Source organism: Macaca fascicularis, chromosome 3 (genome assembly GCF_037993035.2).
Source record: "Macaca fascicularis isolate 582-1 chromosome 3, T2T-MFA8v1.1".
NCBI classification, from domain to species: domain Eukaryota; kingdom Metazoa; phylum Chordata; class Mammalia; order Primates; family Cercopithecidae; genus Macaca; species Macaca fascicularis.
This window is the reverse complement of record NC_088377.1, coordinates 113,919,649-113,938,303: the sequence shown is the minus strand read 5'-3', so window position 1 is coordinate 113,938,303 and position 18,655 is coordinate 113,919,649. Positions and strand designations below refer to the sequence as shown.

The window sequence follows — 18,655 nt, the reverse complement described above, 5'->3', positions numbered from 1 at the left end:
AAAATAGTATATGTTTTTAGAACGAACAATGTGGAAAAGTTCTTTAAAAATAAAACTCATCAAAAAATACTACATAGAAATAATTACTCTGAAAGGTAAGTATCATTCCAACAATTCTCTATGAATAATATATGTAGTCACCAGGAAAGACAAATGAAGGACTAAAAGCATGAATGTTTTATTAAAATGGAATCATATGCATGTCATTTTAAATTATGTAATTTTAGTGAATGCAAACCAAATGCAGTAAAACCAAAAGTATTGCCAAACTTCAGATAATTCATTTCCAGGAAGTATAATTTCTAAAGGTTAAGAAGAGATGCTATGGGTAGGATAGACACTATACTCTTAATAACTCACTTCTTTTTATAAGTCAGTATTCACTGACTTCCTTCTGTGAGAGAAGGAGAGAGCACATTTTAAGTTCTACCCATAGCCTAGGTCTGGTCAATCATGTTGTTTTAAATCTAAAATGTTTATTAGATTCTTATTCTATTTTGTGGCCATAATTAACATTAGACATTATCTAGCTTCAAGGAAAGTGACTTAAAATTTCCCCCAATTCTAAATTTTTCATTTAATTCACATCATTAGATGAATATGTACAAGTAGTGGGTTGTTTTGGAGCAATTTTTTTTTTAACAAAAGCGGTAAAAGTTTTAGGTTCCTTGAGTTATCTTAATGAAATAATTTTTGCCCCCATTACAAGGTCTGGAAGATCCACGGGAAGGGTTTAGAAGACATCAGCCTGATTATCATCTGCACTTACTTTCTTGACTGTTACTTTTAAAAACGTCTGCATTAAGTGGGCCCCTCATGTTTGTTTGATTACTGTTAATTTTGCTTGTTTTCTATTGTTTTTAAAGCAATGGAGAAGGAAGATTTTTGTGAATAATCTTTATCATATTCACCTGGCTGTCACTATTATTTTTAAGTACTTTAAGGAATTATTTCATTTTTATATGTACATCTTTAGACAAAAGGAAAGTATTCCCTAACTATTAAGAGTATTTTAAGTATTCCTAGAAGAGCTTCATTTTTCTCATTAAGAACATGCAATTTTATATATATATATTACATGTATATGTGTGTCATTCCCATTAGATTAAATCTAAAATAGTGACTTTGACATTAAAGCCCTTCATAGTCTACTTATATTCTACCTCTTCAAATCCTAGCCACCCATTCCACTCTTCAACACAAATATTCTTAAACTCTGAAGAAATTTTTCTCTATTGTCACAAATACTGGGCTCATTCATACCTACGACAACTTCAGCCCATATTGACTTCAATATCTACTTGCTTCTTCAAAGCTGTTATGTATTTCTTAAACTAACAGTTAATAAGATGTACACTCTTAGAATATATAATGTAGGCCAAGCGCGGTGGCTCATGCCTGTCATCCCAGCACTTTGGGAGGCCAAGGTGGATGGCTCACCTGAGGTCAGGAGTTCAAGACCAGCCTGGCCAAGATGGTGAAACCCCATCTCTACTAAAAATACAAATATTAGCCGGGTGTGGTGGTGGATGCCTGTAATCCCAGCTACTCGGGAGGCTGAGGCAGAGAATTGCTTGAACCTGGGAGGCAGAGGTTGCAGTGAGCTGAGTCACGGGACTGCACTCCAGCCTGGGCAACAGAGTGAAACTCCATCTCAAAAAAAAAAAAAAAAAAAGAATGTACAATATAGATATATGGAAAGCACAATGCCCAGCCACATAGTGTTCTTGTAATTGTAATTAAAATATATTTGTTCACTTACATGATACATTTAAAACTGCACTTAAAGTCAGTCTTCGCTAATTGCCCATAGACTAAGACAGAAATGCACACACAATATTTACATAAAAGTTATCAAATATTAGTATTTTTGTACTCTTGAAAAACCAAACTGTATTTTTTCCTTCTTGAAATTGAGACTCTTAATAATTGATCCCAGTTCAGTGTAGTTCTTTTAGTCATACTGCTTTCCTCCCAACCAGAAAACAATCAACATTTTCCATGCTTCAGTAAAGAAACTTAGATTTTACCTAAATATAGCAAAGGTATCTGTGACACTTTTAATCAACAAAGACCACATTAGACAATGCTATTAGGTTGTTTATATTAAAAAAAAAAAATTCCTATGGCATCATGATATGCTGTCATTCCTGATGTTTCCAAACACAAACATAACAAATGGAACAATCTGCTGGCTAGAACTTCTTCTGTAAATATTTTGGTTCAAAGGACATTTAAACAAAATTTAAAACAACCTTCCAATGTGTTCAGTAAATTAAAGTACAACAACAAAAAATCAAACTTTCCTTACATCATAACAAATAAGAGTTTAGGAAAGATTTACCATAAACTAAATGCAAACATCTGTGTATTCACAATATTAACACTATACAAAGCATGGATATTAGGAATAAAGATGGATTGTCAAAAAAGTTTTCATTTCAAAAAGCATTAAGGCCTAACTAAGGCTGAAAGGTTTTGGTTCAATTCCCATGAGTCAGAGGTTCAACCTCTATGTGTTTCTGAAAAGTCAATCATCTTTTTACAGAAAAAGTTGGCTGGGTCATCTCTGAGTCTGAATCTGCCAACTTCTAGCCTTTCTACCATTCAAACAATGGCACTAATATAGGTATAAACAAGTGACTTGTAGAGACATGTATTTTCTTTCCACTCTGTGAACATGACAACAATTAACATCCCTTTTTGTCTATCTAGCATTCAGCATTTACTATTTCTTAGAATAAGCTTTTAAGTTTTTCTTTTTGTATGTGTGTGTATGTGTGTAGTAAAGAGCATGGACTTTGGTACCAAGATCACTGGGTTTAAATCTATCTCTGGAACATCGTTGCTGTGTGACTTTGGGTAAGCTACATAAGCCCTGTGGCTCGGTTTACTCCTCAGTAAAATGAGTACATCATAGAATTGATATGAGGATTGGCTAAGTTAGTATGTGAAGGGTAAGGGTTAACTTTTCCAAGATGTCTTCTCTATAGCTTGTCCTCATAGAAGGCTTTAAAGAAGTCAATCCTGGTAGAGTTGTGAGCTAATAAATAAATTGGGTTACCAGTCAGCTACGTTGTAGAAGCTATAGCCTGCTAACCGTGAATCATAAGCTGGTGGATCATACCAGTGGCCCTCCACTTCATGACCTGCCACCATAGGACTTAAACCCTAGCTAGCTGGTCATACTAAAGCAGGTTTGATACTCTCCCAATCCCAGACACTGGGTAGGCAGAATAGTACTATAACCAAGGTTCTGAGACATTGCACTGCTATTGGATCCCAATCTCTTATCACACAAGAGAGTGGTGCTTCCCTCACTATGCAACTTAAAAGTCCCAGCACAAAGACTGGAGTCTAACATTCAGCCCAGAAGATCCATTTGCAGTGTTACATAATGCAGTGGACACTGCCTCTGTCTGAGTCCAAGGACTTTTCCCAGCAACTGCTGTTCCAGAAAGTCTAAAGTCTAACGTGTATGCTGTCAAGTCATTCATCTTTGAATATATGTAAAGACCCAATAACATTCATGTTTTGGGTCACCTAATGCACAGTGCTTTATTAAATGCTTGCTGTTATAACTCCACTCACTTCTTAACTTCCACTTTTAGAGGACCCTTTAAATCATATCTCCATTATCCCTTTACATTTAATATATTGTATTTATTGAGGCTTTATAACTTTCCAGAATCTGTGCTAAATACTTTCAACAATTATCTTGTTAAAACTGCATAGTACACCTATGCACAGGCAGGTATTATCATCCTCATGTTATAAAGCCGCACAGACACAAAAGTTTAATCAAAGATTACACAGCCAGTAAGGGGCTAGCACTCAGACTCAGGCCTGTTGAAACTCCCAGCTCCACATACACAACCTCCAAAGCACACTGGACATCAGTGTTACTCTAGGTACTATTACCTTGTCACAGACATCACAAGACCCTTACCCAGAGAGGAGTAATTCTACATGTCCCAAAGTTAACTCCAGGGGGAAGGGGTGCGGGGGAGGAACATGTATTCTGGAGAAAGTCAGTTAAGTACTAACAATCTTAATTGCCAGTATACACATTCCCTTAACAGTGATGTTTCTGGGTCCTGGATAGGGTAGAAAGTACTTAAGAAGTGTCCTCCAATTTCAGTCTTCAGATTTGATGTCGAAGTAATATCAAGTGCTTCTCACCCACTGCATTAAACGTGTGCTGAGCCGTTGGTGGTAGAAGACATTATTGTGGTAAGTCTTCCTTTGTGCGTCCCTCTCTCACTGTTAAAACTCATGTTGAAAACCAACTATTGTTCTGATGCAACATTACAAGGACCACGGAATGGAAAATGACAAGCTCTAATGCTAACGAACCTTGAGCACCTAACACAAATAATTTAAAGCTCCTGTTTTATTTTTTTTTATTATTTTTTTATTTTTTGAGACAGGGTTTTGCTCTGTCACCCATGCTGGAATGCAGTGGTGTCATCTTGGCTCACTGCAACCTCCACCTCTTGGGTTCAAGCGATTCTCCTGCCTCAGCCTCCCAAGTAGCTGGGATTACAGGTGCCCACCACCATGCCTGGCTAATTTTTGTATTTTTAGTAAAGTGGGGCTTTCACCATGTTGGCCAGGCTGGTCTCGAATCTCTGACCTCAGGTGATCCACCTGCCTCAACCTCCCAAAGTGCTGGGATTACAGGCAGGAGCCACCACACCCAGCCCCGTTTTATTATACATCCAAAGTTATATAGTATCAACACAAAGTGTAAAGCTGCAAAATACCACCCTGCTCCTTTTTCTGTTGAGCTTTCATGACAGATTATACTATAACTAAAAGACAATGTGTAGTAGATGGGAAATGACTGGCATTAACTCATAAATCATGTTTGGCAGGCATGTTCTGTCCTATTAGCGGAAATCACTAATGATATGTGAAAAAGATACAAACAGTAATATAATCCTTTTATATGTATTAGTAATGCATAAAACATTTGCAAGCTGAGAATTGGCAAGTTAAAATGAACAAATCCTATCTGTCTTAATTAAAAATAAAACAAAATCACAAAGAACAGAGTATCTTAGCCATTGATAGATTAATATAATTTCATTCATTTGACCAATATTTATTGATAGCTACAAGCCAGACACTAAATTGTATACTGAGACCATTTCAATGACTAGACAGGTTTCTTCCCTCAAGAAGTTTGTAGCCTAATGGGAAAAAGAAATAAATTTTAGATGTGTGTTTCTCGAATTTCAATGTCCATGGGAATTCCTGAGAATCCTGTTAGAAATGCAGATTTTAATTCTTTTAGATTTGGGGTAAAGCTAAGAATAAACATTTCTAAGAAGCTTCCAGTTGATACTGATATAACTGTTGCCTGGATCACACTCTGAGCCAGAACAAGGTTCTATCATTTGAATCCACATTAATCTAAAAGCCCTCTCTCATTTTGAGTAGATATTTACTGAGGAGTGTGTCCTATTCTAGCAAATGAAAGACAATTGCAACCTTACTGAACCAAAGCCATTGCCTTTATCTTTATTACATCTATTGGTATGGCAAACATAAATGACTAACATTAAACAATTCATTAATTCAACTTTTTTCCTTCAAATTCTTGCTAAGTTTACAACATAATTTAATTTAAATGCATAAAGTTTTCATTTTTCCTAATAAAGACACTGCCTAAATGTAGTCTGCCTTCAGAATCGGTTGGTTCCACAGCTAAGGATTCGAGCATGGGTCAAAAACATTTGAAAAACAAAAATAAATAATAAAAATACAAATTTATAAAAATACAGTGTAACTATACAGCATTTATATTGTATTAGAGACTGTATGTAATCTGAAGATGATTTAACGTATACAGGAGGATGTATATAGGTTATATGTAAATACTATTTCATTTTCGGTAAGGGATTAGAGCACCCATAAATTGTGGCATTTGTAGAGCAGAAAGGTAAGTCCTGGAACCCCCCTCTAAATTGAGGGACAACTGTATATAGAAGTACAATTGCAGCCTGTTTCCATATTAAAATGATGTGATGATAAAATGACAATCACTTAAATGACATGATTGATTGACATTGTGCTGCAAATGTTACAATTGCTCTCAAAATGTCTAGATAAGAAATATTAAAAAGGTTCTCAACAACCTCCATTTTCCACCTCATTTTTACAAAATGATAGAAAATAAGGAAAATTAAAATCAGCTATAATATGTATGAATAGCTTACCAAAGAGTCCTTTCACATGTAATCCCAAGAAAATCACGCAAGAGTCTTTCAAGTAATATTCAAACATCATCCCAATATTTGTTCAACCTGAAAACTGCCATCAAACCCTATGTAATAAGCAAACTATTTTTCATTAAGATATATTCCTCTTGTATGAGAAGTATACTTGCAATATTTATACATAAAATTTCCCTCTCATACAACTTTCCCATTATGACTTATTAGTAGCCTGTTGAATATACATTGTTTAGCTTAGAGGTTCAAAATATTTAAAAAATACTAAGGATAAATTACATTTTGAATTTGTTGTGACTTGTTTCAGAACTATGTATATACCACAGAATATTTTTTAAACAGTATATTTCTAGACAATATAAAAAATAGATTCAAATATCAACATAGAATCTTACTGCAAATTCTACAGAATACATTTTAAAAATATTACTTATGGATTATCTTCTTCACTTCACTAAGAAGGTCCCCTCTGCAGTGCTCATTTCTCCATCACTGTCTTTCTTTCCTGACAGAAGGCTGCTCACCACCAATTTCATCACTGTTGCTAACTCCAGCTCATCTAATCTCTGCAACATCTGCTACCAACACCTTCTCTTCCCTCCTTTTGTGAACATAGTTTTTTCTTCTGGTTAGAAAATCAGTTCGAACTTCTTGGGTATGCTTTGTGTTTTAAACTCTTCTCAACCGGTCCCATGATTGACGGATGATGGCCAGAGGCTACCTCTTTATCTCCAGCAACATATTTGGCTGTTGGCCAGGTAGAGAGGTACTCCAGGAGCTTGCCGGTTCATCATGCTCTCATCTTTAATCACAACTATTTATCTGGCTCCTTCCATCTCCACAGCACTATGTGAGGGATCAGTGATAAGAGATGGTGAAAGAGATGTGCAAACGGATAAATAATAAGCAGGATATGCAGAATGACACAACTATTGATGAGTAATTTAGGAGATCTAATAACTAAAAAAAAATGATTCGGGACAACTTCATGGAAAGAGTAATCAACTAAGCCTTAAAACATAAAATTGACAAATAGAGAAGGCATGCAATCCAGTAGAATAGAGTGCAAGAGTTAGAAGACTAATCGCTTCAAAACATGTTGAGCCACAACAGCAATAGCATTGTGACAAAAAGTTCAGTGTAGAGAGCAGAAGATCTTAAATGACGGATCAAGCTGTATAGACTTTTTTTTAACCCTCATATGCTGAATAGTCATTTAAGGTATATAATGCCAACGTAAGAGAGAAAGATAAAGATTTTTTTTTTAACACAAGTTGTAGGCCTTGGAAAGAAGGTCTCTGGTAACAAGATAACGAATAATTTACTGTGGTTATAAGCTCAAAGTGGTATATTTGATTCAGTTGTCCCAGAACCACCAAAACCTTGGAACCATTGTTTAGCTAAAGCTACCAGAACAACAAAATAATCTATTTTGTGGCATTATAAAGTAAAATTATACTACACGCAAACACTTGACATAAAACACATTTCCAAACTCAATTATTAGGGATAACATAAGCATAAAAAGATGCTTTGCAGACATCATGTATCCTATAACTGGAGAAAAAAAAATTAATGAAATGAAGTGAAATCACTGAGTTCGAAACTACATCTCAATTTAAATAGCATAAGCAATTTAGTATATAACATTCTTCAAAATCAATTGCTGACGGTTAACTATAATCTACATACAAAAACAACTTTGGCAACTTTTTATATCAATTTTCCTCTGAACATATTTACTTTCTGTGTAAAATCAAAAAAAAAATCCTGAATTAAAGGCTAAGACTTGACTTTATCAATACATGCCCAAAAATTGATGGTGGTTGGTTTCTGTTTTTATTTCATAAGCTTAGTATAATGGTTGTCCAGAACTTGTAAGCAATGACCTCATTTCTAAGCAGACAAGATGCAAAAGACCGTTTTTACAGATTAACCATCTGGTTCCTTTAGGAAGAGTAATATTTCAACAGGTTCCTGTATTTCAAGAATATAAACAATTAAAAAGATGAAGATACGTGAAATATACAAAGAAAAAAATAGAGAAAATAGCATTTAAAGCAAATCATCCTAGCTCCCTCAATTAATATTTTAAAACCATGACAATCAGTCATTAATATAAACTGTTAATTTTATTTAATACAACATGAATGTAATTCATACCACCTTCTGCAACTAGGTGGTCTATCATTTTGGAGTTTCTTTCCACCTCTGGAGAATTGTTCAGGAAATCTGGCTAACATACCAAATAAACCAAATGAATTCAATAAGATGGTTTTTGGCTAGTTTCTGTATTCTTGTATACACATGCATACACCACATAAATGTGGTACCATTCAGAGTGAGAGGCGCAAGAGAAAAAAAGGAGCTTTCCAGTGTTATTTCATTGTTGACTATACAGTATTCAGGTGCAAACAAATGAAAAGCCTGTATATTCAGACTAAATATAATATGTATCAAAATAAGCATAAAATAACTGTTTTGGATAGGTCTTAGGATACTGCTGTGGCTTAATTTGCTCTGTTTATCTTCTCTCTGCTTTTCTTTATTGCATGTGCTATTTTTGATGTTTTGTTTGACTAATATGTCATACAGTGAATTTACTGAGGTCTATAATAAAAGGCATAGATCCATACACTGGACACAACCTTGAGGGCATAAGAAAAAAAAAAAAAAAAAAGTACCATAGAACAGCCTCAACAAAATCAAAGCATGCTTTACACATGATTTTCAGTTACACCCTGCTTGTCATTTGTGATTACTCAAAACAATAATTAAATTATGTGCTCCAGGAAACAGGAAGGAGTGGATAACCAAAATACGTGAAAAGCCCCTACAGTCCCTGTTTGTTAAAAGTATAGATCAGCATTCTTTAGGAGTTCCATTCTTTTATTACAGGAGTGAATATTGGGTTGAACCCACTTATATGCATTTAAGGTGACATGATGTATGAAAACAAATACTGCAGAGGTTTCCTCTGTAGAACGGTACTTTTAAGAGGGAGCAGCCAAAATAATCTTCTTGTAAAGATAAAGTGGATCATGTCATTTTCAAATAAAGTCTTCTCTCACTTCATTTTCCCCTTAAAACAATATATAAATGATAATAGTAGCAATGGTAACAGTAGAAGTGGTGAACTCAACATAAAAAGCCTACAAGGCTGTCTCTGGGTCTGTCCCCAGCTCTTTTCTTGTCTCCTTCTACTCCCACTTCCACTCCATTTCCATCTCCAACCACAGACGCTTTCTTTCTGTGCCCCAACGAAGCTCTTTATGTGCCTTTCACATACTGTTACTTCTGGTTTGTTCTTTAAATCGATAATTATTATCCTTAAAGGCTTAAGTTAAATACCACGTCTGCCAAGAGATTTCACTTACTGCCTTCCACTCCGAATCTAAGTCACTTTCTCTGGCTCTTTTATATAAGCACAGTTAGGTTTTCCTTAGAATATTCATCACAATTTGACATTTTAATTTGCATTCGTTTACTTTTTTATCCCCAACTGGACAATATGCTCCTTGGAAATAGGAAATCATACTTGTTCAGTTCAACTTCCCATATCTAGTGAGTATATCATGATAGGCATTTATTATTAGTTAAATAAACTAGAGAATTTAGGAATAAAAGACTAATCACAACTTCCTACTTATAAATTCCTTACTACCTTCAGTTCAGTATGTAGTATAAACTATTTTGGATATTTACTGAAAATTGGGAAGAAGTGAGAGAGGTCCCTTTACAACTGTCTACTACCACCCTGATCTATCTCTGGAGAGCTCTATCTCCAAAGCTGGTAAGGTCTGTGAAATACTTCAAACTGCTGAGGAAAATGGAAGAGGAAAATAGCAAGACTGACAGCAAAGCCCTGTCCTTTAAGAATCAGTGAAAAGTGCCTGTGAATGGGGGAAGAAGGAAAGGTGCCTCTCCCCAAGTTAGCTCTTTACTTAACTTTTTAACAACCTCTTCCAGGTATTTGGTGTTCATCATTAAAGTTAGATGTTTGGTTCACCTGTAAGGTATGTTGCAAAATTCTAGTATAGATAATTACAATAAACATATCCAATCTTTTCCCTTAATTTCAAAGGAAAACATTTTTTCTTTTCATGTTAACAAAACAATCCTCCCATTATGTGTTGAGAAGCTCCACACCCACACTGATCTGCCCTACAGATGCCAGGATTTCAATAGTGGTGACATCATCCTTTTTACACATTCTTTCAAAGTAGGATGAAAGCTTTGAGAGGTGAAAATGTTAGAATACATTGCATTTTGTGTTTGTAAGTTATTAAGCTGAAAAATGTCATGAGATAAATTTACCTTCATAAAGGAAGAGAAAAAGTATATAAAACTAGATAAATCCTTTCCCAAGGGGATGTCTTTCAGACATTAGGTATTAGCCCTTTGCCAAACTTAAAAATCTCAGTCTTTTATCTCACCTTTCCTTAGAAGAATATTAATTAGTAGAGACCATTTTGAATCAACTAGCATCTATATTCACTAGTTACATGATATTAGGCAAATCAAACTGCAAGTTTCCGTATTTCTATTTGTAAAATAAAAGGGGGAAATCATAGGATTATTTTAAAGAGAAAAGAACTGCATAGTACTGATACAGACAGGAGGCAGGGAAATACTGAGTAGAAGAGGGCAGTCCCTGGTGAGGGCCACACCCTTAAGCCTGGGTACTGTGACCCAAAGTGAGAACATGCATTCCTGTTTTCCCACACAAATGCTGCTTTTTGGACTGCCCTGCCTCCCATCCTGTACCCATAAAAAACCCCAGGCTCCACTAGCAGAGTGGTGTCAGAGGGGCAGCAGAGTGGAACAGAAGAGGCTAGAAGAGAAGCAGTAGCTGTCAAAAAGAAGCAGTTTGACTTCAGAGGGACAGCTTGAAGGTGAGATTTCAGAAGGACAGCTTGACAGTAGGACCTCAGAGAAGAGTTCAGCAGGGGACAGCCAAACTCCAGGGGAAGACCACCTTTCCACTCAATCCCCTTTCCAGCACCCCATCCCACTGAAAGCCACTTCCACTCCTCAATAAAATCCTCCACATTCACCACCCTTCGATTAACTGATACGGCCTGATTCCTCCCAGATGCCGAACAAGAACTCTGGTACCAAGAGGGCTGGTGCAAAAGGCTGTCATCCTGACCCTCCACTGAGCTGTTAAACATTTAAGCTGTTTGTAGAGAGCAAAGGTAAAAGAGCACAATGTAACACATGTCTTCTGGGGCTTCAGGGGTCATGGATACCCCACTAGATGCTGTCATGGAGCCACATGAAGTTCTATTCCTGCCAGCGTGCCCAGAAGCACTTGTCCTGGCCCCTCTACCCGCTCACCTGCATGCTCCCCCCGTCCCATGAGAGGTTAAGAGGTTAATGAGCCAACCCCTTAGCCAGTCCTATGAAGGTGTCAGGGAAACTACCCATTTCAGTACTACTCCTGACACTGCATAATCAGTGTTGTGACTGTTTCTTTTTCTTTATAAAAAAATTTTAATTTAATTTAATTTAATTTAATTTAATTTAATTTTTTGAGACGGAGTCTCTCTCTGTCACCCAGGCTGGAGTGCAGTGGTGTGATCTCAGCTCACTGCAAGCTCTGCCTCCAGGGTTCATGCCGTTCTCCTGCCTCAGCCTCCCAAGTAGCTGGGACTATAGGCGCCCACCACCACGCCCGGCTAATTTTTTATATTCTTAATAGAGACGGGGTTTCACCGTGTTAAGCCAGGATGGTCTCAATCTCCTCCCCTCGTGATCTGCCCGCCTCGGCCTCCCAAAGTGCTGGGATTACAGGCATGAGCCACCGCACCCAGCCTGTTGTGGCTGTTTCTAAGAGAAAGCATTCTCTTAAGTCTGTGTGGTATAACAGGTTTTTAAACTTTTAATTCTTTTTAACCAAATTAGAAGCCAGGGAAGGCTTAGCAGGAATGATATCTCCTTTCAAGGTGAACCAAGATTCTCTGAGTAAAATAACAGGACATCCAAAGTTCAGTTTTAGAAGTTCTACATTAGCTATTCATTAAAAATAAATAAAAAGTCTAATTTATCTCCAAAAAGGAAGATATTACAATTAAGAAATTTTTGAGGAACGGTGATTTTCTCACTTTTGAATATATGAATACTTCTTAGTTTTATTATATGAAGGAAATCCCTAACTTCAAGTCAAACCTAATTTTTTAAAAATTCCAAATTTGCTATGTCTATCTATATTTATAGACGAATTCAATACTTGAAATTAAAAGAGAAATGTAAGTGCTCTTTAAAAATTATAAATGGCCAGGAGAGCACACAAAGAATAAAGGGGAAAAAGATTCTGGAACCCTAGAAATATCATTTTAGTCTTTGAATCTCTGCAGACCCTTCATAAAAACAGAAAAGGCAAGGAGGATATCAAAACCAAAAACCTACAGACATTATCTACTATAAAACCAATATTTGGGAGGCTGAGGCATGAGAATCATTTGAACCTGGGAGGCGTACGTTGTGATGAGCTGAGATCATGCCACTGCACTCCAGCCTGGGCAACCAAGTGAAACGGTGTCTAAAAAAAATAATATTAGTGGGTAGGGATAAATTGGTAGCACATATAAAGACACACACAGTTTAAGAAACTGTAGGAAAAAATGGGAGTAAACCAAGAAAGACAGAAAGCAACAAAATCATCATCAGATACTTTCTGGATACCTTAGCAGGCCATTCCATTCTGGGAATAGCAACAAAAACTAGCTGAAAAATGTCATGAGATAAATTTACCTTTATAAGAGAAGACAAAAAGTATATAAAACTAGATAAATCCTTTCCCAAGGGAGGATTTTTCCCTTTCCCAAGGGATAAATCCTTTGTAGATAGATAAATCCCTTTCCCAACGGATAAATCCTTTGTAGGCTTTAATTCAAAGTTGAAAACAAAGAAGCCACATGAAGGTTCTCTGCTAGGGATATCTGGGAGTATGGGTCCAAAGCACATTCAAAACTAATAAACAGAAGCACCCTAGTATGTTAAAGCACCAACCTGAGAAGTCTAGATGGACCAAAAGAGGTGCACTAGGAACAAAGGAAAGACAAAGTACAGGCAAAGCACGGACACAGAGGTTATTTTGACTTATCCCTTCCTCCTAAAACTAGAGAAAGCTCTTTTACTTAAAAAAGAACAATAGGGCTAGGTGCAGCAGCCATGCCTGTATTTCTGCCCTTTGGGAGGCCAACGTGAGAGGATCACTTGAGGCCAGGAGTTTCAGACCAGCCTGGGCAAGATATGGAGACTCCTCTCTCTACAAAAAGGAAAAAAAAAAAAAATTAGCTGGGCATTGCAGTGTGTGCCTGTGGTCCCAGCTACTCTGGAAGATGAGGTGGGAGGATCGCTTGAGCCCAGGAGGCCAAGGCCAAGGCTACAGTGAGCCATGATAGTAGCAGTGCACTGCACCCTGGGTGACAGAGCAAGACCCTGTCTCAAAAATATATATATTATTTGATATATTAATGACAGAAAGAAAGAAAAAGAAAAGACTAAAAAGCAAAATAATATCCCTACAGGAAATACATGCACATCAGAAACACCCAGTCATAAAGTAAATAAATACTGTAACCCAATATTTAATAAGCTAAAAGAAATTAAGAAAATGACAACTATAAAAGTCAGACTTGGAATAACTTAGAAACAAGGTGATGAGAAGAGAAAAAATTTAAAAAATATTTCAGAAATGAAGACTAAATTAGAAAAAAAACACAAAAGGTAATGACTGAACAGAAATAAAAGATGGAAAATAAGAAAATTAAGAAGAAATTAAGAGATTAGAAAAACTCAAGAGAAGGTAATAGCTGTAGATGGCCAAAGAACATGTAAGCTTCAGGCAACAGGAATCTCTGAAGAAAACTGAAGTAACCAAACAGAAAATACTGAAGAAATAATGTCATACAAAAATATTTGAAACTACACAGAAGAATCTACTATGTACCTAGCAATATCAGCCAAAATGACCATAATTAAGAAACCTGTAGTAAAACAAATGGACTTTAAAGGAAAAGAATTATTTGAGCATCCAGGCAAACAGACTAAATCACTTATAAGACAAAGAAAGTCAGATTTTCATCACACTTGACCAAAATACTTTATGACAAAAGAAAATAGATTGGCATATCGAAGATACTCAACAAAAAATTACTGAATCAAGATTGTTTTTAATCTAGCCAAAACCACCTTGAAGATTTTGAGCAAAAGAATAATTTTATTCACATGGAAGAACTTGGGAATACTGTGCCCATGAGCCCTCACTAGAACATCTATTGAAGGATTAGTTCCAGAAAACCGAAATGATTTTTAAGATATCAACATAAGGATTTGTAGTGACTATTACATATATATTTACTTATATGACTAAGAATAATGGTTTGAGGGAGAAAGTATAGTAGGTAATGACATGAATGTAAGAATATATACAGTATAAAGTTCACTGTCATCTTTCAGCTATAAACTTTAAGTTAAAGCATACTAATTCAAATTAGATTCTTCAGAAAGGAGGAGGTAGAAGACACTGGTTAATTTGTTAATTTTAACAACTCATGTATCTATATAGCACTAAAGTATGAGAACTAACAGTCTGTACTATCTAATACTGTCACACCACTCTGTCAACTTATCATTGAAAGTTTAATTATAGTTCAAATTCATTGAAAACGTACTGCATGCCAGATGCTTCTCTAAGCACTTTAAATATATTCATTTTATTCAACTCACCCAGCAACTTTAGAACGTAGATGTTATTAACATTTTCAATGTACAGACAAGGAAATTAGGAAATAGAGCTGACATCCAAAATACAAGCAGTCTGATATCAGAGCCTGTTCTCTTTCCAACTGCACTATCATGATAAAATTACACAGCTAATGGGTGTGGTGGAGGCTGAGGCAGGAGAATCACTTGAACCCAGAAGATGGAGGTTGCAGTGAGCTGAGATCGCACCACTGCACTCCAGCCTCGTGACAGAGTGAGACTCCATCTCAAAAAAAAAAAAAAAAATTACAAAGCTAAAATGAACTTTTACCCTCTGCTTTTGATGAGAATTATGTACGATGTTAAAAGGTCATCCCATGTTTAACATAAACTCTGATTAGAAGTTATATATTTTAATGAAAACAGGGTAATTAATTAAAATATACAAAAATAAGTTTGGCAACAAAATGCTTGAAAGTTGTCATAAAAATGATTAATGGCAGTACTTGGTGGTAAAATTATAAAAAGTTCCTATAGACACCCTCACACTTATTGCATCTTCTATTTTCCTAGCCCTAATATTAGATATGAGTTTAACTACGAAGTTGGTCACTTCACATTCACTCGCTTTTCCAAAATCATGATTATTTCACCTTTTGTCATCATGCCTCTTATTTTCCCCCTCCCTCTTCTTAATCTCTCTAATCTTCATAGAGTCTACAAACTTTACTAAGCATCTAGCATGTACTGGCCACCATGCCTCTTAAGACAAGTCTCAGCCTTACTCTGGGGAGTGCAGGCATCAGGCAGGGCTTCCTAAAGGACATCACACATGGAGACTGGAAGAAAATCCGCAAAAGGAATGAAAAGGGTGACGGAGTATGTTTCAGATCCTAACTGCTGGCAGACCAAAGGATCTCATCGAGGCAAAATAATAAGAACATTGCGATTAAAGGATTTTTATGGTTTTTTCCAAGAAAGATATCTTTATGCTATAAAAGTTTTTGGCAATCAGAATTTATCAAAATCAGTCTTTGAATACTTACATTTAATTCACTTTTTAGCACTTCTTCAAGAAGATGACCTACATGTTTGTTATCTTCTTTTGAATCCATAACTACACAAATCTCTTGGGAAATTATCTCTGAAATGAAAAAAAAAAGAGTTTTAAGTTTCAAACAAAACATGTAACAAGGCCCTAGGATGCTGAAACATAAACTTACCTGATGTTCTTAGCTGTTGACTAAGAATAGGGAGGTTTTGATTTCAGGCCAAGTGGAGTAATCTGTGTACACAATGAGATGGCCCTGATTCAGTTTATTACCCAAGTCCATAAATCTATCCATTAAACACTCTGTGGGTGAAGAACCAGCCATTGTGCAACTAACAGAAATAAGATATTTTAGGATGCATTCAGAAGGGAGTAACTAGAGGTGACAACCATTTGAAGTTCAGCAATTCAATCCTTCCATGTTTATAAGGAGTCTCCCAGAACCTAACAGATTTCTACTTCTCAAACAGATTCATTCTTTAGGCCATAGGTTATCTCCTGGGCACAGATTCATTGTGCCATCCAGTGCGCTGGTTAAGTACATCGTGTTCCTTGACATTCCTCTAGATTTTCAACTCAATACAATTAATTTCCTGTTTTGACTATTGGAAAAAGCAAATGAAAGAATTTTCTTCACATCTGAAAGACTTGAGATGGTCTGGTTTAACATTTATAAACTACGTGACACAGTGATAGTCATGTCACCTCTGAAAACCCTGCATGCATTCTTCCAAAAGATATGAAGACCTCCTCTACAGCAGGCAAATCAGAAGGCACCCTAATTCAAGGTAACTTGACCTCTTGTTATTATGATACCAAGTTCAACCATGAGCTGAAGTCTGAGTAGAATTTTTCTTAATCCACATCTTTCTGTCTTATAATTAACACCAATTCTTCTAAGTCTCAGGCATCTTATAGAGAAATTGCCTATATAGCTGCCAGTTAAAGAGCCATTACACAGCATTATATCATGGATTAAGAAAACAAAGTCTAATTTTAAGAAAGCATTCCTGAATCAAAAGTATGTTTAGCTTTTGACCCAACTGCTTCCTACCTGAGCAACTCTAAAATACGATCCATATAAATCACGGATGTAGCAATAGCTAATAATTCTTTCAAGCAAAGCCAGGGAGAACAGGTTACTGAAAATAATATCACCAGTTAATAGCACTGCTATTACTATCTCCTACTTAGCAAGAATATTATGTATTCCAGGAGCTATATGCTATATATGAATACGAATCCTCATGATGACCATACAAGATCAGTATCATTCTGAATCTATGTAACAGATTCAGGAAGCTTGAATTCAGAGAAGTAACTTGGCCAAGGCCACAGGGACATGAGTAGTAGAAAAAAGATTCAAATCCAAAAATAAATAAATAAATCTGTATTTCTGAGTTACATGATGCTAATAAAATTCAACATAATTAAAAACACAAATGAACGTTTTAGACAGTAAATGCTATAGAACATCATTGTGGAGAGAGAAACTGGAGACAAGATCAGATAACTCTAAAATACAATGAGCTAGGAGCTCACTCTTGAAAGGGGAATAGGTTTTGCTTAGGAGTGGGAGAAAGGAGCTTTACAAACAATCAGAAATGATAAGAAAGAAACAAGATTTTAATGTGTATTGAGGTAGGTAGTCACATAAACATAGTGTGACCAACAACCAAGAGAATTACTTGAAAGCTATATTAGTTTGTTTTCACACTCCTGATAAAGATATCTCAGAGACTGGGCAATTTACAAAAGAAAGAAGTTTATTGGACTTACAGTTGCATGTGGCTGGAGAGGCCTCACAATCATGGCAGAAGGCAAAAGGCACATCTCACATCACAGCAGACAAGAGAAGAGAGCTTGTGCAGGGAAACTCCCCTTTTTAAAACCATCAGATCTCATGAGACTTATTCACTGTCATGAGAACAGCATGGGAAAGACCTGCCCCTAATGATTCAATTACCTCCCACAACACATGAGAATTCAGATGAGATTTGGGTGGGGACACAGCCAAACCATATCAAAAGCCATAAAATGATTTAGTAGTGAGTTCTAAAGTGGGATAGTTAGTGAGATCAAATCAAAGGGGTCCTTTGCTGTCTTGGATACTAGAGTGTCCTAGGGCTTTCATTTAGAAGTTAACTCATAAAAACAGTGGCTTTTGAAAACAAAGTTAACCCAAACTTATATATCATGAAATTACATGTTTAGAGAAATCTGGGCTTTGTAATGTCTTAGGCTAAAGCCCCAACAGTTCTATTTCTGAAAGCTCCTCATGAAAACATTAGGAAAACTAAAAAAAAAAAAAAAAAAAAAAAAAAAAAAAAATGTACAAAAGTAATCTGCAAATGCAACAATTAATGTGATGGTGCCACAAACATTTACATAAATTTGTAAAATAATGTATAACATTTAGATAATTTAATACAAAACAGCATATATAGGTTTTCCTTGCTTTGTTTCATCATATATCCTTCTTTATAAAATTCTAAGCTCTACCCAGCAAGTGTACAGTAATAAAACTGGTATATTACTACCAACTTACAAAAATGAAATATTTTTAAAAAATGAATTCAAAATCTATTTGCTGGCCAGGCACAGTGGCTCACATCTGTAATCCCAGCACTTTGGGAGGCCAAGGTGGCAGATC

The 18,655-nt window shown here is 35.9% G+C and overlaps 1 protein-coding gene across 6 annotated transcripts in view; it reads right to left on the bottom strand.

The window, feature by feature from the left end:
• The window catches only part of CRPPA (CDP-L-ribitol pyrophosphorylase A), a 328,191-nt gene that overhangs the window by 173,387 nt on the left and 136,149 nt on the right, over positions 1-18,655 (bottom strand). For all 6 annotated transcript variants that reach the window (XR_012432614.1, XR_012432615.1, XM_005550062.4 and 3 more), the window contains one exon: positions 15,998-16,095. Coding sequence is in view for 4 of the 6 variants with exons in the window: in XM_005550062.4 (XP_005550119.3) it covers positions 15,998-16,095 (98 nt within the window). In the remaining 2 variants the exon portion in view is untranslated. The remainder of the gene's footprint in view (positions 1-15,997; positions 16,096-18,655) is intronic.